The sequence below is a fragment of the Camellia sinensis genome, chromosome 9, assembly GCF_055761805.1.
Source record: "Camellia sinensis isolate YWXY chromosome 9, ASM5576180v1, whole genome shotgun sequence".
In the NCBI taxonomy this organism is placed as follows: domain Eukaryota; kingdom Viridiplantae; phylum Streptophyta; class Magnoliopsida; order Ericales; family Theaceae; genus Camellia; species Camellia sinensis.
The window spans coordinates 151,415,204-151,438,706 of NC_138969.1; the positions used below are offsets into that span (position 1 = coordinate 151,415,204).

At 29.3% G+C, this 23,503-nt stretch overlaps 1 protein-coding gene across 1 annotated transcript; it reads left to right on the top strand.

Annotated features, from left to right (window-relative positions):
* Nucleotides 1-17,601: 17,601 nt before the first annotated feature.
* On the top strand, nucleotides 17,602-21,993 carry LOC114306444 (uncharacterized). Its single transcript, XM_028251685.2, has 3 exons — nucleotides 17,602-19,637; nucleotides 20,169-20,455; nucleotides 21,106-21,993. The coding sequence occupies exons 1-3, from the start codon at nucleotides 19,379-19,381 to the stop codon at nucleotides 21,598-21,600; spliced, it is 1,041 nt and encodes a 346-aa protein (XP_028107486.2). The 5' UTR covers nucleotides 17,602-19,378; the 3' UTR covers nucleotides 21,601-21,993.
* Nucleotides 21,994-23,503: the final 1,510 nt, after the last annotated feature.

Consider the following 23,503-nt stretch of genomic DNA (forward strand, 5'->3'; position numbering starts at 1 on the left):
ATTTCTATCAAAGGTGGTGCTAGGGTTCTGAGAGAGCAGATGAAGAAGAGGGAAAGTGAAGAAGAGAGAGAAATGAGATCAATGACATAAGAATGAGAGAAGCACGATGGCGACAGATGGTGGCTAGTAGCGATAGCAGATCGGATAACGACGATAAATGAAGAAAAAGAGAGAGTGAGAGAAATGAGGTTTGATTTGAGAAAATCAAATTTTTCTATGATGTACGGGTGTTGGGGTTGAGGAACTTTAGATATCGCAAAATAATATTGTGAACCTTTTTCATTACTAAAAATGGGATAGGGACCTTGACTAATTTTCTCTTCTTTTTTTTTTTATTGGTAAGAAGTCCACACTTTTTTTTAATCTATTTGACTTTTCGTTGACTATTTGTTCAAATTTATATCTATTTGTTCAAAATTTTTATCTATCTGTTGAAATTTTTTTATCTATCTGTTTAATTTGTTTGTCCATCTGTTCAAATTTGTTCGTGCAAATTTCCTATATGTCCAAATTGTATCTATGCAAAATTTCTCTGTCCAAATTTTGCCTATCCAATTTTTTATCTGTTTAATATTTTTATCTGTACAAATTTTCTATCCAAATTTTATTTGTACGAATTTTTATTTGTATAATTTTTATCTGTACAAAAGCATTCACAATCCGACAAGAAATAGAACCTTATATTTTCACAATTTGATAGTAGAGAATTTTCATTTATGGAATGAAATTGATACAACACCTACCAACTAAGCAAAACAATTCACATCATAAATCCTACCTACCATATGAATCCTAAATCTACTAAAATTCATTGCAGCAAGTGAATTTTGTATAGAACGAATGAACTATCAAGAAAAATCCTTTATTAACATCATTTAACTATCTTCATCGATCTTAAAAGAGGCAGTGCCTGCCTTTCGACATTATTGCCGGCAACCTTGTTTAGAACACGAGAACACAGAGATCGTAGAGAAATTAAAGGTCTGAAGATAGATCAACGATGAATTAGAGTAGACTGAGCTCGAATTTGTTCCAGAAAACCAAATGGTGAATCCTAGAAGAGGAGTGAGAGATTGTCGCAGAAGTTAGCAGAAGAGTATAGAAAGAGAGTGGCAGAAGTAACTTATCAGAGTCCATTTTGTCTATTTTCGGCGGTCAGAGAGAGATCGTTGGACATAGAAGATCGGTGGCATAGAGAATTACCTTAGATGTGTTTCAGATCTTAGATCGTTGGAGATAGAGAGGAGGAGATGAAGAGAGAAAGAAGAGGGTTGGGTTTGGTTTTGTCTCGATTCGATCGTGTATACTCTCTCTCTCTCTCTCTCTATATATATATATATATAAAGGTGGGTATTGTGGTCATTTTGCGTGAAGTTGTCCTTATGGACATAATGTTTCAACGCCTGAACTTTTGGGCAAAAAAAATCCAAAAATGGATTTATCACCCAGGTACCCTTTTTTAAAAAGGTTGTCATTAGATTTGTCTTTAAAATTAAAACTTGTTAAGGTGAATTTCATTTTTTTCTCTTAAGCTATTGTCATTTTCTACTTTATCTCTAAATTGGCAATTTCGTCTATTTACTCTTAATTTTGTATATTTATTAATTTCAACTCATATGGTCCAATTGGAAATAATTTGTCCAAATCAGTAATGTTGGAAATCCAACTTAAGAGGCAAAAAAGTAATTTTATAATATGGATCTGGATAACTTAAATCATATGGCCAAACCTTCTTCGCCATTCATATACTATATTGGACAACTTAAAACCTACAACCAAACACGGATTTTATTTTTCACCCTCAATGCAAAATAGTGAATAAAAAATAAATGTTTGGTTGTATGATTTAAATTGCTCAAATTTAGACCATCATCTCCAATTGTATCACATTAGCTAAGATTAGAACTTTAGAGATTAAATAGATTGATGAAATAGAAGAAATAGTGATAGTTTAAGGGGATAAGAGTGAAATCTATACTATACTATATATATAATCAAATGTAGTTGTACTGGCAAAAGTCTCCAAATATTCATTATTAAATTCTCATAATTTTAAAACTCTCTCTTTCTTACGTGACAACCTTCTTTGATCGTTTTTCATGTTTTCTATTTTCCTCCATTTTTTATTTGTTTGATTAATTAAAATGAAAATTAATTTCATGGTTTATGGATAAAGATTTGAATTTCAAAATTCCTCCATATAGATAAACATATAAAAATTAATAAATAATTTATGAAAATTAATTTCATGGTCTACAGATAAAGATAAAAATTAAATAACTAATTTTAAAAAATTAATTTCACAACTTATAGATAATTTAAAATTTCTTCCCAATAATGAATTTATGAAAATTGATAAATAATTTATAAAAATTAATTTTATGACCTACAAATAAAGGTTAATAAATTGATTTTAAGAAAATGAAATTACTCCTTTTCTTTGCCCTTCATTTTGTAGTAGTTGTATTGGAAAAAGTCACCAAATATTCATTATTAAATTCTCATAATTTTAAAACTCTCTCTTTTTTACATGACAACCCTCTTTGATTGTCTTTCATGTTTTTTATTTTCCTCCATTTTCTATTTGTTTGATTAATTAAAATGAAAATTAATTTTATGATTTATGGATAAAGATTTGAATTTCAAAATTCCTCCATATAGATAAACATATAAAAATTGATAAATAATTTATGAAAATTAATTTCATGGTCTACAGATAAAGATAAAAATTAAATAACTAATTTAAAAAAATTAATTTCACAACCTATAGATAATTTAAAATTTCAACCAAATGTAGTTGTATTGGCAAAAGTCTCCAAATATTCATTATTAAATTCTCATAATTTTAAAACTCTCTATTTCCTACGTGGCAACCCTCTTTGATTGTCTTTCATGTTTTCTATTTTCCTCCATTTTCTATTTGTTTGATTAATTAAAATGAAAATTAATTTCATGGTTTATGGATAAAGATTTGAATTTCAAAGTTCCTCCATATAGATAAACATATAAAAATTAATAAATAATTTATAAAAATTAATTTCATGGTCTACAGATAAAGATAAAAATTAAATAACTAATTTAAAAAAAATTAATTTCACAACTTATAGATAATTTAAAATTTCTTCCCGTAAATGAACTTACAAAAATTGATAAATAACTTATAAAAATTAATTTCATGACCTACAGATAAAGGTTAAAAAATTGATTTTAAAAAATGAAAGATAAACATATAAAATTTCAAAAATAATTTATGAAAAATTATTTCATGACCTAGAGATAAAGAAAAAAATTAAAAAAATTATTTAAAAAAATTAGTTTCATGACTTATAGATAAATAAACATATAAAAATTGATAAATAATTCATAAAAATTAATTTCGTGGCCTATAGATAAAGATAAAGATTAAATAATTGATTTACAAAAAATTAAAATAATAAAATTTAAATAAAGATATGATTTGTTAATCTTTATCTGTGAAAAACATATCTATCTAAATCTTTGTTTTGATTTACTTATATTTTTTTCTCCTTCTATCAGATATTATTCTTTTTTATTTTGAATCTATACTAAATGTAGTGGAGTATGAGAATTTTTCAAAATCTTAATACTAAATTCTTATGGATTCTCTTTCTTATGTGCCACTTCTCAAGTCTCCCCTCCCACTTTTCCTAATTTTTAATCATTTGTCAATTATCTAAATTTCAAAAGCCAAAAGGATTGTATATATTTAAATAAAATGATAAATATCTATACTATATATTAAGTAAAAGGGTGTTTTTAACTCCAAGTTCTATGGAAACTCTAATCTCTCAATCTAAATTTCCTGATTTTTTGATGTAAGAAAAAAAAAAAACTTAGTATTTATTAACTTTTCCCAACTCCCAAGTCTTACTCTCATAATAACACTTTAATGCATTAAAAACAAGCATAAAAAAATTCTTTGAAATCCAACACATATGAATTTCTTGAAAAGTCCCAGCACATATGATTATTTACAAACATAAAAAAAAAAATCTTGAAAAGTCCAACACAAATGATTATTATCAAAATATTAAACTTTAATATAATATAATAATAAAAAAAAGATATTTAATTATTTGAAAAGTCCAACACATATGATTATTATCAAAATATTAAACTTTAATATAATATAAAAAAGGAAAAAAAAGAAGACATTTAAAAATCACAATTCACATATATAGATAATTGTAAACATAATCCGTGCATAGCGCGGGTGATAGGCTAGTTTAGATATGAACAACAAAGAGGTAGAGATAAAAATATAAAAAATAAAATAAATTAAAAAGATAACTATTCAAATTTCAACCACACAATAATATAAAAATAAAAAAATAATATAAAATAAATTAAAAAGATAACTATTCAAATTTCAACCACACAATAATATAAAAAAAAAATAGAGATGAAGAAATATACAAAAATAAAAATATAACTATTTAGATTTGAACTGCAAAATGAAAATTTAAATAAAAAATAACAAAATATTTAAATAAAAAAATATTAAGATTGGGATATAAATATCCCAAAAAAGAAGATAATTTTTTTAACGATCTATATTTATCTCTTGTTAGTTTGTTATAGAATTTTCATATATTTCAACTTAATCTTTTTAAAGTTTATCTTCAAGTTGAGCTTAATATTTATCTTTTAAAACCATCAATTAATTATCCATACAAATTTTAAATATTATAGAATTCCATATATATATATATATATATATTGTTTAAGCATAATCTTTTCAATATAAAAACAAGTTCCTGCAAAAGAAACCATGAACAGAAGATTGGGAGGAAAACAATCAATATTGAGCCATTTCTGATCCCTTTCGGTACCTAAAAATCTTAAATATTTGCTTTACATTTGAATTGTGTACATGCATGAGTTTTTCCATTTGTGAGAAAGTGAGTTTATGTAAATGAATACTGCTATTTTATTTTTAAATTTTTTTCTTACAATCTGTATTTTTTCTTATTTCTTTCTTTTTGTTAATAATGTGTCATTTAATTGAGATTTTTTTTTATATATTTATAAAAGCCCTACTGCTATCAATTTGTAACTTTCTCACTTATTGATTATTTGTGTTTAATTTTTTTTTGGTGCAGATGTTAGATTGAAAATGAAGAACACATCAAAATTTATTGGATATAGGTTTATACTTTAAATGTATTCATCAGTTGATTTTTTATTATTGATTATCCTGTTAAAATAACTTATGATTAAATTTATTTTTAGGAACTCATTTCCTTTGAGAGCTAAACCACAAATTTTTTCTTATTTTATTTTATTTTTATTTAGATTCAAAGTTTGAATAAATGAAAAATATCTCATATATAAAATGTTAATTTTTTTTGAATAATTTAAATATTTATATTCTTTATGTTTGTCAATTCAAGTTTAACTCATTTCCAAGCTTTTTTTTTTTTAATCATTCCAAACCATTTGTGTTTAATGAGTCAATATAACCAAAAAAACAAATAGCATGCAAAAAATTTTTAACCACTAACTGATATAATGGGAATTAAAATTAATTTTATTTTAATTTATTATATTGTATCTACTATTGATTAAACAAAATTAGTGTTACTTTTATTTAATATATTAGTTATTGTGATTAATTATAATATGCCTTTGTTACTCTATTTTTGGTTGTCTGAAATAATTCTTAGATAAATTAGCTGTTATATATGTTATGATTTACTTAATGTGTGATAGTTTTTTAAAATTTGTAATAATGTGAAATATTTAATATTTTTAATGATGTAATATAAGATTTATATACACAAACTAAATAAAAATATTAAGAAATACAATCAAATAACAATTTTTTCTTAGTGATTATTGACTTTCTAAAATCCCGTGCATCGCACGGGTGACCACTAGTTAAGTCTTTGATGCTATTGTTTTTATTTTTATTTTTATTCAAGGATAAATCTAATATAATTATGTGTTTATGGTTATAAGATCAATATAATGATTTTCACACAAGAGTTTACAAAATGAACTGGTGATAGTTACACGAGCATGTTATTTGACATACAACTTAAAAGTCCATTCTTTGATTTTTTGGCTTATCTTAAAAGAATATATATTTATTTTTTATTTTTACACTTTGATGTGTGAAAAATGAGAAAATAATTTTTAATTGTTTGGTGTGCACCCTTAAAATGGGACATACTTCAAAAAATATTATGTGACTTTGCTATATCGGTCTGTGGTAAAATTATGAATATGTGAATCTATATTGTCCACCCCTAAATTGAAACTTAAAAGCTATTTTAGTTATATTATAAACGTTATGATGTAAATTTTACGAATCATTTGTGCTAAGAAATATCAAAAACCATTTTAATGAGTAAAGTATGATATATTGTGATGTTTATAATGAAATATTATAATTATAGAATTCTATAGTACACACTCCCCAAAAAAAACCGTGTATTATATGCCCTCGTTATGATTTTTATGATTTTTTATTTTTTTGTTATGACCAATTGTAGTTTTAGTTATAATTTGATTATGACTCTTGTAGTGTTAGGTATGACTCACTGGGATTTTAGTTATTATGACATTAGTTTAGTTATAATTCAAAATATCATTATTATACCTTATGTGATTTGTTTATAACTCATTTGTTTTAGTTAGGCTATAGCTTCTCTCCACTCAACTATTGGACTAGAGAGGTGTTGTTGGGCCTTATGGACCCACTTTTGGATCCTATTTTGAAAATTCGAACCGTTCATATTTTAAGGTTCGTCGTGTACATCATCTTTGTAAAAAATCAAGTCAATTGGATAATTGCAACCATGTGTTTACATCAGTTTTGTATGAAAATAAATTGACAGTGAAAAAATAAATGGTTTATACAAAATTGATCCGAACACGTAATTTAAGTTATTCGATCGACTTATTTTTTGCAAAAATGATATACTCGACGAATCCTAAAATGTGAATGGTTCGAATTATCGAAATGAGACTAAAAATGGGCCCACTAGACCAGACTAGTTGGTCCAGTTTGATTACGGATTAGAGACAGTTCAATCCCATTCAATTATGCCTGAATAGGATTTAGTTATAACATTTGTAGTAAGACCACAAATATCATAACTTGCATTTTGTACATCATTACCCACTATAATTATATTATGGGTAAATTATACTTACACCTCTTGAGATTTGGTTTTAATATATATCACCCCTAACGTTTGAGAAATTACACTGACCCCTTGTCATTATAATTATTTAGACGGAGTTAACGTTGATATCAAAAAGATATTGAATTCATATTATCTTTTCTTGCTTTGCTATACTTCTTCTTCTTCTTATATATATATATATATATATATTTTACTTTTTATTTATTTATTTATTTATTTATTTATTTTTTTCCCAATGCAATTTCCTCAGTTTTTTCTACTAAGAGTTATTACCTTTTATATAAGTAAGGGCTTCTGAAATGAGACTATTAACCATAGAAGTTGGAATATAATTTTCTAAACATCAAAAAATGATATGTATTGATGTGAGTGTAATTTACCCTTATTTTATATATTGTGGCGGAGTGTGCAACATATCATGAGGCGTCTTTTAGTAACCCAAAAAAAAAGTCATATCTTTTTTTTCAATTTTTTTTGTCTTTAGTAAATTTTTTAAAAAAATTATGTCAAAATTTTTATTTTTCCAGTCCATCTTGTCTAGACAAATCTAAAAAGTATATTTTTTTGAAAAAATTTCAAAAAACAATTGAAATAGCGAAAATAAGCTAGAAAAAGATTGTTTATTTTTGTCTCTCCTAATTTTTTTTTTGGAATTTTTTAAAAAATTTATAAATTTTTGGTTCATCTTGTCAAGCTGAATCTAAAAACTTAAACTTTTTATAAAAAAATCACTAAAAACAAATATAAGCAAAAAAAAAAAAAAAAAGGATTCCGATAAAATTAGGTCATGTGGAAACTTTAAATTTTTTTATAAACTTTTTGAAAAAGAAAGCAGAAAATTAAGTCAATTTTTTTTTTCTTTTCGTCTTGAGATCCCATTATTGTAAGTGATTGTAGAATCTCAGGTTTGACTATTGTAGATTTGTTACTTTTGGAAGGATTCCAATAAAATTGATGCCCTCTGATTCCCATCAAGATATGAAGGGAAAAGAAATCATCTGAGTTATTTTTTCTTTTCTATGACGTACGTAATTAATGGATGACAATTTGAGATCAAGTTAAGATTTTAGTCCAATTGAACTGAATGTAGTACTGGAAGACTGAGGGCTTGTTTGGTTTGATTTTGGGAGATGAGTTTGGAAGATAAAAAGTACAAAAAGTTGTTTGGTTTGATTTTTTTGGAAAGATGTTTTGAAAAATTATTTTGAGAGAGAATTTTGAAAAAAGTGATTGATTTGATGTGTATGAGAGAGAGATTTGTTTGGAAAACTTGTTTGGTTTACAAGTTTTGAAAAAAAAATTTGAGAAAATTTGTTTGATTTGAGTTTTTCTGAAAACTCATTTGTAGAGAAATTTTCCCAAAATTTTTTGAGAAATTCAAACCAAACGAACCCTGAGCATCTTGCTGTGATAAAAAAAAAGTTAAAATTATAAATTCCTTTGAGTTTTATTAAAAATATAGAATCCCTTTTTACAGATGAAAAATTACATCAAATCCTTTCACATTTTCAATCGCATAACAAATTATCGTCTTTCATTAATCAACCGTCAAGTCAAACATACAGAATGTATAAAATAAGCTACAACCTTTTTTTTTTTATTTAAAAATATTTATATAAACCTTTATGAAGTTAAATACTTTATTTATTTATTTTCTTTTTCATATCACACATTCTTCATTCACCATTTTCTCAACCGTTGCAAACCAATCTCTAGGGGTGTAAATCTGGCCTGGGCCGGCCCAACCAATGTTGGACCTTGCGAGCTTTCGTCAAAATTCGGACCGAGTCAGGCCACGGGCCAAAAAAATTAGGCCCAGGCCCAGGGGTATTCGGGCCTTGGGTGGGCCTAGGCTTGGCCTTGGACTTGGCTCAGGCTTGGGCAGACTTGACTCTTTTTTTTTTTTTTAAATTTTTTCTATCAAAATTTTATTATTTTTCACTAAAAAAGACACTATGCTTCGGGCGGGTCCGACCTTGAGTGGACCTTAAACGGGTCACGGGTCGGGCCAGGCGGGTCGGGCCCACAAACCGAGCCGGCTTCAAAATGATGGCCCAAGCCCAAGCCCAAGCCCTAGGGGCTGGGGTTGGGCTCGGGCCTAAACGGACCGGGGCCACCCCATGCTGTGGACCAATTTTACACTCCAACCAATCTCCCACTCTTAATGTACTACGGTCACTATTATCTATAATCATTTGGTGTGTTGCCAATTATGAGGATTGGGAAATATTGTGGTGGTGTAGCGAAATAGATTTGGTGATGGATCGATGGAAATGAGAGTAGTATGACAATTTCATTTTGATATTAGAGGGTATTAATTTGAGTATTTTTTATTAGGTTAATTGCAGTTAAAATTCTGATAAGGGAGAACTAATAATTTTTAGAACATGAGTGGGGAATTTATATTTTGACAAACATTAAATGGTGCATTTGTAATTTATATTAAATATAATACAACTTTCTTAAACTAATAAATAAATAAATAAATAAAAGGAAAAAAAAAAGAATATGTTTCACCATCAAGGGAAATAAATAGTGTTAAAAGAACAAATAAATATTTCATAATGCATAAAGTCCTTTAAAATTTATTTATCATGGATTATAAAATAATAATAAAAACACGCTTTTTATTTTAGATAATTTTGCCTTTTTATCTTTCATTCTCTCTCTCTCTCTCTCTATATATATATATATATATGGTCTTCAGTATTTCAAGTTAAAAATTCTTACAAAATTGTAAGAGATGGTTCCACGATCCAATTGTAGAATTTTGATAATTGCTATATATATATTCTTCAGTATTTCAAATTAAAAATTCTTACAAAATTGTAAGTGATGGTTCCACAATCGAATTGTAGAATTTTGATAATTGCCATATTTTGAACTTTATTTGTTATATTTTGATAATTGTTTGGATCGAAACTTACGATTGAACTGTCTAAGAGATGTGTATTTCACTTGTTTCTTTAGATGAAAGAGTGAATAATTGTTGAAAGATTTTTTAGTGAGATAGAAGGTTGAACAATGTGTATTTCATTTTTTATGATTATTTTTTTATTGAGTTTGATTGAATGACGATGCTTTTGCTTGTTGTTATATTAACTTTACTTTTATTTGCTCTGGTAATATGTGAATTTTTTTTTTTGGGTGAATAATAATATTTTTTATGTGAATTGTGTTTTATTTAGGGGTGCAACTCGGGCGGGCTCAACCTGAGTAACCCGAGCCCAGCCCGAGTTTTTTTAGGGCTTGGGCAACTATATCTTGTAATCTGGACGGGCTTGGGCAAATTTTTGATGCCCGAATTGCAATTCGGGCCGGGCCGGGCTTGGGCAGAACCAATTGCCAACCCGAGCAACCCGAACCCGAATTGAATTTAATATATTATATAAATTATATAATAAATTATATATAATTTAATAAATTATATAATATATATAAATTACGTAAAAGAGTTAGTCTTAATTTTTATTTTTTATTTTTTTTTGGTTAGTCTTCTATTAAGTAAAAGAGTTAGTCTTAATTTTTATTTTTTATTTTTTTTTGGTTAGTCTTCTACCATTAGATTAACATCTTTTATGCCTACCCTTAGATCTACCTACAGGTTTCTAGACTCGGGCAATTCGGGCAAACCCGAGTTCAAAATACAAAGCTCGGGCCGGGCTTGGGCAGCAATGCTCGGGTTCATGGTCGGGCTTGGGCGGGCTTGGGCACTGCCAAATACAATTCGGGTCGGGCTTGGGCAGACCCCCAACCCGACCGAACCCGCCCGAGTTGCACCCCTAGTTTTATTTGTTGATATGCTATGTTTTAAAGTGACAAGAAAATTTTACTCTCATTTGCTATGACAATATATAATATTTCTTTTGTTTGTTTGACTCTGCTTTAAATTAATAGTAAAATTTTACTCAGTTAACATTATTATTTCATTATTTTAATAAATATTTTATTCAATATTTTTACTTGTGACAATACAGTGACTATGGTGTAGATGATAGTATTTCACTATTTAAATACTAAAATTTCATAGTAAACTTTACTGTGAATCAGAGTAAAATTTTACCGTTAAAAACAGAATAAATTTACTGTTGAAATTAATTTCAACATTAAAAATTTTGATAATTTAAAAAAAAAAATTCATGGCCAACATGGATCTTATTTAATAGATTTTGACGAGATGATTAAAAAAATACTAATTTTATTAAAAATTGGCATATATATAAAAAGATATATCATTTTAAAGTTTAATATGAAATTAGTCATAACAATATTTTGATAATAATGGTATGTATTGACATTTTCAAGGCAAAATTTATGTGATGTCCTTAATGCATAAAAATTTTGTTACGAGGGAGTTTTTGCCATATTTCTTTTTCATCAATTGTTTATTATGATTTGTACCGACCTGTTTACGGTGAAAGTAGCAGTCTTAGCATCTCCAGTTGTGTTTGTTTGGACGGACTGGATAAGTGAGGATTGTAATCCATCAGACTGTTAGTCCCGGGATACATTGTCCCCAGACTATTTGGTTGGATTAGATTTGTATCCTATGTTTGTTTAATCATGGGATTAGATGTTTGGATTGAACTATTTTAAGTGAATCCAATGTTTGGTTAGACGGACTGGATAAAGATAAATGTTCAAAAGACTATTTTACCCTTGTAATTTATAATTTTTATTTAATATATAATTTTAAATTTGTAATCTATAATTTATAATTTATAATTTAACAACACTAAAAAAATTTAATTTATAAGGCCATAATTTATAATTTATTATTTTCAATTAAATTAAATTTATAATTTATATTTTTTATTTAATATATAATTTTAAATTAACGACAATAAAAAATAATTTTATTTAATATATAAATTAAATTTTCAACAACACTAAAAAAATTTAATTTATAAGGCCATAATTTATAATTTATTATTTTTAAATAAAATTAATTTATAATTTATATTTTTTATTTAATATATAATTTTAAATTAACAACACTAAAAAAATAATTTTATTTAATATGTAAATTTAATTTTTTAACAACACTAAAAAAATTTAATTTATAAGGCCATAATTTTTAATTAAATTTAATTTATAATTTATAATTTAAATTTTTTATTTAATATATAATTTTAAATTAACAACACTAAAAAAATAATTTATAAATGTTCAAAAGATGATTTTACCCTTTTCTATTTGTTTGTTAAGTAACAACATGGGGGTAAAATGGACATTTCAGAGCTTAATCCCATGGGATACCAATCCCATGGAAATAATCCCCCCCCCCCCCCCCCCCGGTGCATGGGATAGCATAGTTCCATATATGTAGGACTAATAGTCCGAGGGAGGACTATTAGTCCGGAGCAAAATTTTTCAAACAAACAATGGACTATTAGTCCGGTGAGACTAATAGTCCAATCCCACATCCTAATCCTTCAAAACAAACACATACTCTTCATTAGGATGTAATTTGAGCAGGATCAATCCAACCCTAGCCCAAAATTTATTAGAGTTTGGGCAAAATATTTTTAAATTTGGTATGGGCTTAAACAAAAATTCAAAAGTTTGAATTAAATTCTAGCAGGCTTGGGCAAAGATATTAAACAATCTGAGCAATCCGAACCCCGAATTATATATATAAATATATAAAAATATTAAATATACATATAAATTATTAGTCATTAGATAATATTAAAATAATTTAGATTGTTAGATCATATTGAATATATATTATATACATAAGTAACACATTATAAATTTATTTATTTTTTCTCACTCATAAATTGTAAAGACCATCATAAAGGTATCTCACATACATTATATAAATTATTTGTTTTAATATTATTAATAATTTTATAAAAAAAAAAATATAAATGGTCTAATTTTAACAAATTAATTAATTTAGCTGCACTGAAAAAATAATTTGAAATTTATGTGTAATTCATGCAATTCAAATTTAACTGGGCAAACAACCTTAGGTTACAATTTGGATTTAAGTGGCCTGGACAGCTCTCATCACAATTTAAATTAAACTTAAACAACCTCTCAATTTGGCTGAGTTGCACCCCTACTCTTCTTGTCATTTAGCATGCCAGTCTTTAATTCAAGTCCATCCTTTATTTCATGGTGCAAAAATAATTGGAAAACTTAAGGAAAAATTACTCATAAATCCCATATTGAAAAATGTTACTCCATCTAGTCCTAAATGTTTTTTTGTAAACCATTTAGTCCTTTTTTTACATCACAATATCATCATCAAAACAACATCAAACATCATCATCAAAACATCAAACATCACAACATCATCATCAAACAACATCTGGGACTACCAAAGAAGAACCCTCGCATATTCAAACCTTCCTTCTCTCTCCCTCCAAAGCTTCGTTCCATGATCGATTCCTCCGATCCCAAATGGGACGACCAAGGCAGTGTTCTCGACAACTACAAAGCTTTCGGTGTTGTTTCTAACCCTAACTTCCTCGGCGTCCGATCTTGCACTTCTCACATCATCGAAAGCGAGTCTCTTCAGGTTCCTCCTCCCGCCGCCGATTCCATTGTCTCTGAGTTCGATCCCGTCGATTCCGGCAACGACCTTGAAGAAGACGGTTACTTCTTCCTTTTCCTCTCTATTTGTTCCATTCGTTCTGTTTTCTTCGCAGAGGACGATCAAACAGACCCAACAAAGAGCTGAAATGAGGTAAGAAGCCATGGAAATGGAAAGATGTTCAAAACCTTTTTGTTATAGATGTTGAACACAATGTTTTGGTTGGAATTACCAGAGACCAAAAACAACAGCTAGTTGGAGGGTTTTGTTTGGATTTGAAACCTCAATTTTTCCATCTGGGTTGGCTTCTTGTGGGGTCCCAGAGGCTACTTTGAGGATTTGTGAGGTCGGTTTGAAAGAAAACTCAAATGGGTGTCCATAGATTCGATTGAAATGTGTGGTTCGATGAGAGATCTGAGAAGTGGGTTTTGAAGAAGAACCAAGTAAGTGGACATGGTTGGAGATTTTGAACCCAGACTCAACAAAGCCAGTGGTGGATTTGTTGAAAGGAAGAGATGGGCAGTGTAGGTTTCTTTGATTATGAGGCCTGTTGTTGGCAAGATTTGGATAAAAAAGTGAAGCATTTATGGGGTAATTATGGTTGGATTTGGAGAAAGTGACATGTTGTTGTGATGTTTGATGTTGTGATGTTGTGTTGTTGATGATGTGATGACGTTTGATGTTGATGATGATGTTGTGATGTTTGATGTTGTTTTGATGATGATGTTTGTGATGTTTGATGTTGTTTTGATGATGATGTTTGATGTTGTTTTGATAATGATGTTGTGATGTTTGATGTTGTTTTGATGATGATGATGTTGTTTTGATGATAATGATGTTTGATGTATATGCCCTCTATGGTCAATTTTCCTATAATAGGACCTTTTAGTCTATAAGAAAACTTTTAGAACTAAACAGTGTATAAGTTGTTAATTTGGAATTTATTGGTGCATCACCCAAAACTTAATGATAAGTCATTTACACAAAATTTAAAACCTATCTAATCTCAAAACAAAATACTTGTACCACTTATATATTTTTAATTGTTACTATTTTTTTATTTTTTTAAAATTTAAAGACGTTGTCGGAGACTCACCGGAATATTCAACATCACCGAGAAGTCGCAGAATATCATCAGAAACTCGCCGGAGTATCGTTGAACCGTTCTAAACGTCACCGGAAGTTATTGGAATGTCTAGAATGTTCGCTGGATATCAAGAGCTAGAAACTCACTGGAATATCCAGAATATTGCTCGGAAAAAAAAGAATAAATTGAGAAATTATAGCGAAAAAACATAACAAATGTGTTAAATATTGATAAACTGAAATAAGAAAAAAACTTAAGAACAACAAACAGCAACAATGGGGGAAAAAAATGATATTTTCAATTTTGGTAGGGTTTAAGCAAATAATCTCCAATATTGATCAAATTGAAAAACAAGTTTTGAAACTGATTAAGCATTCATTCTTATTAATCAAACTGAAAAAAATGTTATGGAACTGTAGTTCTAAAGAATGATTCAATTCACTAAAAAAAAACTGAAACTGTAAAATTTTATAGTTTTCACTGTTTGTAACTAAAACTCGAAAACAACTTATTCAGAATTTGAATTTTTTTTTTATTATAACAGGAAAATAGAATTATATAGTATAGAAAAAGTCAAAAAACTAAAAGATCGAAGAAAAGAGATAGATATAGAGAGAGAGAGGCTTGTACTCCGACAATTATTTTTTATTTAGATCTAGCCGGATTTGACATAAATCTACTTAAATCTTATGTAAATTTGAGTAGATCTACATTAGATTTGAGTAGATCTACTCATCTTCTTTGTTGAAAACTCATCTCCTTCGTTGTCGGTGAACGCAAAGTAAGGAGTCGGTGCTTGGTGGTTGCCGGTGAACCCCAATCAATAGTGGTCGCTAGTGACTGTAGATTAGAAAGACAAAGAAAAAAAAGGAAGGCGTAGTCGTGTTGTCACTAATAGTAGCGAAAAGAGATAAAGAGAAGAAGTAAGGTACAGAAAAAGAGGAGAAGATAAATAGGCATTGAACTTTTTGGTCTATCTAAAAGGTTTTGGGATTAAATAAAATACACACTTTTCAAAAAGAACTTGTGGGTAATTTGCCCAAAATAATTAGCGTAATTTCCGAATTAGTGAGAAATAATAATAACAATAATAATTGTAAAAATATGAAAATGTAAGTGTATTTTTAAAAATAATTATCCTTTTTTATAGAATTGATTTAATTTCTTTTATAGATAATATACAATAAAGGTAATCAATGATTCTCATCAAAACGAGATCTATAATGGGTTCCATGAACCTGAATAATTTTCTAACTCCTTTGAAACAATGTTTTGGAATCCGGAAAAATTATTTGCAAAAGTTATAAAAAATATAGTGTTTAAATCAAATCTATACTATGTATTAAGTAAAAGGGGGTCTTTATTCCCAAGGCCTGTGGGAGCTCCAATATCCCAATCTGAATTTTCTAAATTTTTTATTAAAAAAAAAAACTCAGCATTTATTGATTTGATCAAAATTCCCTGATCAGCATTTATTAACTTTTTTCAATCCACATGTCTTTCTACATGCTTGCATTTATTGATTTGGTCAAAATCCCCTGATTAGCATTTAAAATTCCCTCATACAAATAATTATAGATACAACCCATGTATAGTTACTGCAGTACCCTTTTTAATTTCTCTCATACACTATGGTTAGTGATAAGATTGTTAAATTATTTTTATAAAAAATCTTAAAAAACATAATTTATATATTAAAAAAATCTAACACAAATATAAATATCTATAATTATCCTGTGCATAGCACATGTGATAGGCTAGTTTATTCTTAACGCGAATGATATGACGCTAAGTTTGAATTTAGACCACATGTGGCTATGCTTGGTTTGATTTTCAAAATTTGTTTGATTTTATTTTTTAAACTAAAAATTAATTTAGTGAAATAATAATAATAATAATAAATAGGGGTATTTACATACAAGTCCTATTTTATGAACTTATAATCCATTAAGTCCTAAATAAAATTATTTGCTCCTTCAAGTCCCATTAATTTTTAATATACCAATTTACCCTTCCAATGCCTCCTTCATTGCTACCAACAATTGCTGTCTTCATTCTCTCTTTCTTACTTTTACTCCCACTCCCTAATGACAACAACCAAACAGACTCTCTCTTTCTCTCTCTCTCTCTCTCTCTCTATCTATCTCTCTCTCTCTCTCAAAACTCCATAGAAGAGAAAGTTTTCAACCACCATAGCTCACAATCATTCGTCTCTTGCAAAGACGGAAACGTGGTTGCCGTTCTCTTGTACGCCGCTGCCTCAAACTTGGAGTTTTTACAATAACATTATTTCTGGCAGGGCATTCTACTACTTGATCATCATCATCTTCTTCTTTGTCTGCTTGATGATGGTCGTCATCGTTGATGATGATATTATTAACAGAATGACCAAAAGTGTTTTGCTGATGGTGTGAATGTGACGACTCGTTGATGTTGTTCTGAAAACCGTTCTCGTCGGAGACAAGGTATTTCAAACTTGTTGTCTAAAATACTAGATCTAGAACTAGATTAGGAGATTTTCAGATCTAAAAAGTGTAGATGGAGAAGGAGAAGGTAAATGTAAGAGAGAGAGTAGATTGATAATATTCTCAATTTTAATCATGAAAAATTTGAGAAATTTCTCGAAATTGATAATATTCTCAGTTAATATTAGAAAAAAAATTTAAGAAATTTCTTAGTTTTGATAATTATAAACTGAAATCATTCTCTATTTTGAAATTGAGAACATTATCAGTTTATAATATTCTCAATTTTAATCATGAAAAAAATTGAGAATTTTTTAAAACTAATAATATTCTCAATTCATACTAGAAAAAAATTGAGAAATTTCTTAGTTTTGATAATTATACACTGAAATCATTCTCTATTTTGAAATTGAGAATATTCTCATTTTTGGTGTTGATCTAGTTTAACAGCAATGCTATTATATATACACTTGCTTAGGTTAAAGGGCAAAACGTCTTTTTACCTGTAAATGGGACTTGTTGGTTAAAAAACTTTTTGACAGGACCTAAGCTACTACTAAATATGTAGCTAGGACTTTTGGGTAATTAATCCTAATAAATAATAAAAAAACACTCATCATCCTCCCATGGTTTTACCTTTCTTTACAACAATTTTTTTTTTTTAATTTCAAAAATATCTTTTTAATATTTTTTTTGTTAAATTAATTTATATTTTAAGAAAAATTTATTTCGAATTAAATCAAATAGATCAATGTTTGAATAAGAAAGCTAAAGAATTTACTTCAAAGCAGTTGATACATGAATTTTTCAAGATTCTTGTCATACCAAATGTAAAATTGAGAAGAGTTAAAACATAACAAACAGTCAAGAATGTAAGAATTTGCTTGATTCAGTTTACGGTCATGCATGAAGAATGACGAAGAAATTTCACCATAAATATAGATATTACAATGAGCCGGCTCTCACTCTCAACAACCCTTTTATAGAATCTCATAAAATCATCATAACCTAAAACCTTGAAACAATCCAACATATGCACGAATTTGAAACTAATAAAATCATATTAAAATAGATCCAAATATAAATAACCGATCATACGCCAATGGATAATAAGCATAATCCAAGCTGAATTCGAAACACAACAATCAGTGGGCTTCAGTGAGCCATTTCAAATTGGATATCAAACAATCATTCGATTACTTTGAGAATGGTGAATTGACAATTTCATCAGTTGATTTCAATTCAATTTTTAAAATTGTTTTCAATTGGACTAAATTAACGTAATGTGCCAAAGGCATTGTTTGGGAACTTGGTTTGGGGCTAAAATAGCCACAAAAAATAAAATAGGCTATTTTAGCCACAAAAAACAAAATATCAAATCCAACCCATAATCATTACAATCCTCTCTCACAAAAAAAGTCAAAAAAGTCAAAAAGCCAAAAAGCCCTTCCCAAACCAGGCTAAAATAGCCAAAAAGCCAAAAAGCCAAAAAGCCAACCCACTTTCCAAACGGAGGCAAATTTAAATATATATTGATACAATTAAAACTACAATGGCCAAATTGAACCAACTAAGCTAGTTCAGTCCTTCGGCCTTCGCAAACAAATAGTCCACCAACCACAGTAATCGGGTTAGCTACTCATGTATTCTCCTAACTAAATGTCAGGGAGTCAATCATTATCCAAGGCAAGATTGATTATTTCTCCCCTATTGAACCTTTGTTGTATTGGATTTATTTCCTCTCATTATGGACTTGTTCTTATGTTGGTGGTTAATATTGAGCTGTTGGGTTAGTTTAGTAGTTGGACTATGATTTTCCATTTGATGTAATTCTCTTCTTATACTTATAAATTTCTTACCAATTGGCAAATAATAAAATAACAAAAACAAAAACCAAATTGACACAAAACTATAGGGTCTAATTTGCCATTTGATTATGTGGATATAATATTCATAAAAATATTGAGCAAATCAAACACAAAAGGTCATGTTGGAATATCATGGCCTGTTGTACCAAATATTATATAGAAAGTGATGGGTGGTCTCTCCAACACACAACAAAATTTTCTCAACCCATTGCTTGTTAGCCTTTATAAAAAGAGACACCATGGTTTTCAGGAACACTAAGACAATAGCTTATCCCACAACTTGGGAAACAGAGTCTCAAAATTCCTTGAGTAATTGTCCAATCAGAGGTCAGATTAGAATGTGTAGTCCACATCTCCCACCAGGTTTTAGATTTCATCCCACTGACGAAGAGCTCATCGTCTATTATCTGAAGAAAAAGGTCTCATCACCTACTAGTCCTCTGTTCTCTATCATAGCTGATATTGATCTCTACAAGTTCAATCCATGGGAGCTTCCTGGTATTTTCAATTTCTTTATCATCTCTTTTCATATGTGGTTATGCATATGTTGGTTGGTGTTGTTTGTGCTTGTATTTGCAAGAGAAAGATGCAAATAATAATGGGTTCTTGTCTTTTGAGGCTCGGGAGGATCCTCTGTTTTGAAATCTCCTTATCTTTCTGTTTTAAATTGCTCTTAAATTATAAGGTAAACCAAACTCGTAATCTTTGTAGTATGCATCTTGTGTCGATTTGATCTTTGTAATTCGACTCTATATCAAATTTTCTCTTGAATTTTTCACATTGTGTCAACTTTATTCAATTGATAGCACGCCGTTTAAAAATTGAACCGATATCAAGGGATAAAACAGTCAATTCACTATCTTCAAAGTGATTGGCAGGTTGGCGTACAATTTTTTTTTAAAAACAATTATTTTCTTTTGAAGCGAGAAATTTGGGAACAGAGTTTCTTAACTGATCAGTTGAACATCTATTTAAACATTTTTTTTTTTCCATTCAATTTGCTTATAATAGTTGTCTGAATTTCTACAGGCAAGGCTCTGTTTGGCAGTAACGAGTGGTTTTTCTTCACACCGAGAGATAGGAAGTATCCAAACGGAGCTCGTCCAAACAGGACAGCTGGAGCTGGGTACTGGAAAGCAACTGGTACTGACAAACCGATCCTAAACTCGGGTGGGTTGCAGTGTATTGGTGTGAAAAAGGCTCTGGTCTTCTATCAAGGCCGTCCTCCAAAGGGCGTGAAGACTGATTGGGTGATGCATGAGTACAGACTTCTCGAAGATTCCCATTCGCTCCCGAGACTCAGGGGATCGATGCGGGTAAGCCACCATTGACAAAAGCTTCTGCTCTGTTTTCTGTTTCCGCAATCATAAGTGCTTTAGCTTTTGAATCCACTCTGTTTTCATCTCCCCTGTTTTTCATTACTTCTATGTCATATTTCAAAATATGATTGGTTCGTTGCGTGATAGAAAGGTGATTTGAAACAGAGGATAAGAATCGCGTGTGAATGGTCAATTCAAAAGAGAATGAATCATTTTGAGTTGACTATTTTGACGTTAACCACTCGAATGGACTATTTTATTTCATTTTACTCTATTTTGCTTAAATTGATACAATATAAAAAATTTAATGTTAAACTTGAAGCAATTAAAAATAAAATAACTAAATTCATATTAGAGGCAAATTGCATGGATATGAATGTAATTTGCACTAAAAAAACATAGAGTATCTAATTGGATTTGCGGTGTGCTTTTAAACTCGGTCACAATAATGAGTTTGATCTACACATTGAAAAATATTTTTCTGAGTAGGTAGCATTGTTGCCAATCATGTTAGTTTTTAGTACAACTTTGAAAACACTTTACAAATCTAGTTAAGATTTTCAATTTTAATCACAAATTGTTCTTTCTTGTGAGATGCTCTATTTTAGACTTGTAGTAATTAACAGTTTCTCCATTGTATTTTTCAGTTGGATGATTGGGTACTATGCCGAGTACGCCAAAAAAGCAACATCCCACAACAAATCTCAGAATTCTCAGAAGAAAGCAGTTTCAATTCCATCCCTGGACTCAATTTCCCATTCTTGAATGATCCACATAACAAAAACACAATACACTCAATAGACTCTGGCAACGAAATCAAAACTCATCTCCAATCGCCCAAAGCGAGAACAGGACTAAATGATCAAGAACAAGAACAAGCACAAGCACAATGGTACTTAAACTTTCAAGGAGGACAATCCATGTCCTCAAGCACAGATGGAAGTTCTCAGTACGCAAATGAAGAATCGGTTTTGCCAATCAAAGATGTTTTCAAATCCCTCAAAAGATCGATCTCTGTCGTGTCTTTTGGCGAAGAATTTCCATTCTCGCCAAGTAATGACAAGAGGCTGCACACAGCACCAACTGATAGCATGGAGGATTCAAGCATTTTCCAAATCTGTTATCTTGCTAACTGTGTATGAATGAAATGAAAGCAATGAAAGCATTCTAAGTGTTCTTGAAAATGCGCGATGACGCTTTAAAACAATTTTATGATGGTGTTAGATATTTACCCTGTGTTTTTCATTTATTTTCTTGTCTATTAGTTCTTTCTGTTCCTAGAAAGAGATTAATGCTGTGTTTGATTGGGGATTTAGGGAGGGATTTAGAAAGAGAAAGGAAAAAGGTGTGTGAAACTATGTGAAATGTAGGTATATTTTTTTCACATTTCACCTACCTTTTTCATTTCGCTTTCCAAATCCCTCCTCAAATCCCTCAACCAAACACAACATAAGAGGAACTGAGATTTGTAGAAAGGAAAATAGATGTAGTTAGATATATTACTGTGAGATATACAAGAAAACTATTTGCTTAAAGTTTGTTTTTATTTGTGCAAATGAAAGCTAGTATGTGTTTAATTAATATGGAAGTTTTTTAATTTTTAATTTTTTTTACTAGCATATTATAACAATTGATGAAGCAATTTCATCCCATAAACTCACTGAGCTGAATGGCATCCCAACCAACAAAAAAATTCATGCATGAAAAGAAAAATGCTTGGGAGCACTAATTAGTGCTCCCACTGATTAGGTGGCAGTGGGTCCCGCCATTAATGATGTGATGTTTTGGTCTTGGAGTTGTATTTTTTTTTTTTTTTTACTTTTTTAATGCATTAGTGCTATTAGTGATTGTGTTTTTAGTGGGATGAATCATTGTTGTGCATGAAAAATATCAAGTGGATTTTAATATTTTTTTTATGGTAAATTAAACTAGTGGTCTCTATACTTCGTTGTTTGTATTAATTTGGTCTATGTAGTACCACTTGTATCAATTTTTCTCTTGATATTTGGATTTTGTCTCTAATTGGTCCAATCGATGACACATATTAGGATTTTTGGTAGAAATTGTTTGTGTATTTTTCATGGGAAAATTTTAGATTCACCACAAGGAGCATCTCCTCAACAAATTAACTCACTCACAAGAAACCAACTTCCTCTCCTACATATAAAAATTGATATGTACATTCCTAAGGAAAATGACAATAAGAAAGAACAAAACAGCAAAACCGTTTACATTCGTAATAGCATACGTCATCAATTAGAACCCTAGATGTTTACATGTTAGTCCTCTTTGTGGAAGCAAAATCCATTAAACGCACCAACTCCCAAATCCATTTATTTATTGATTTATTGCATGTTAAGTGACACTTGTCACTCTGTGGTTCCTCCAAATGACTCAATCAAATATTGGCAAATCCAATGTTGCTCCTTATTCAATTAATCTTGCTATATGCTAGGTCAAAAACATTTTCTTACATCTTAGGAATATACTACCCAAGGTTCTCCGTCTCTCTTCTTGTTTCCTTTCGTGTAAAGACAGTGAAATTTCAATATATAATTTAATCAGTTGTCCCATGTTAGCTTACTTGTGCAAATAAACTTAGTAAATGCTTGAAAAAAATTGTCAATTCATTGTCAATTTCAATGGTGAGTAGATCTCATTTTTTGTTCAGGTATAAAATCAATTTGAGACTCCTATTATAGCGAAATGTGATCATTTTCAGTGATAAGTATGATTCAAAAATCACTAATTTTCTAGAGTCCCACCTCATTTTTATTTTTTTGCGATCCGATTTTACTCATCATCAATCATCAATTAGCAACTCAATTTTTTTCTTATCCGGATCTAACAACTGGTAATGGTTCTAGGGTATGGTACCCAACACAACTAGTATTGTACCGAAGAAAATCTTGGAGCGGGTTTAGATAATTTACTTCATCATTCTTATTTGATTAGGTATGACATTTTTCACTTGTCACTCTTAACTCATTGTCTTCAATAAGGTTTCAAATAGCAATATTGGGAACAAATCAGTTACAACTGTAA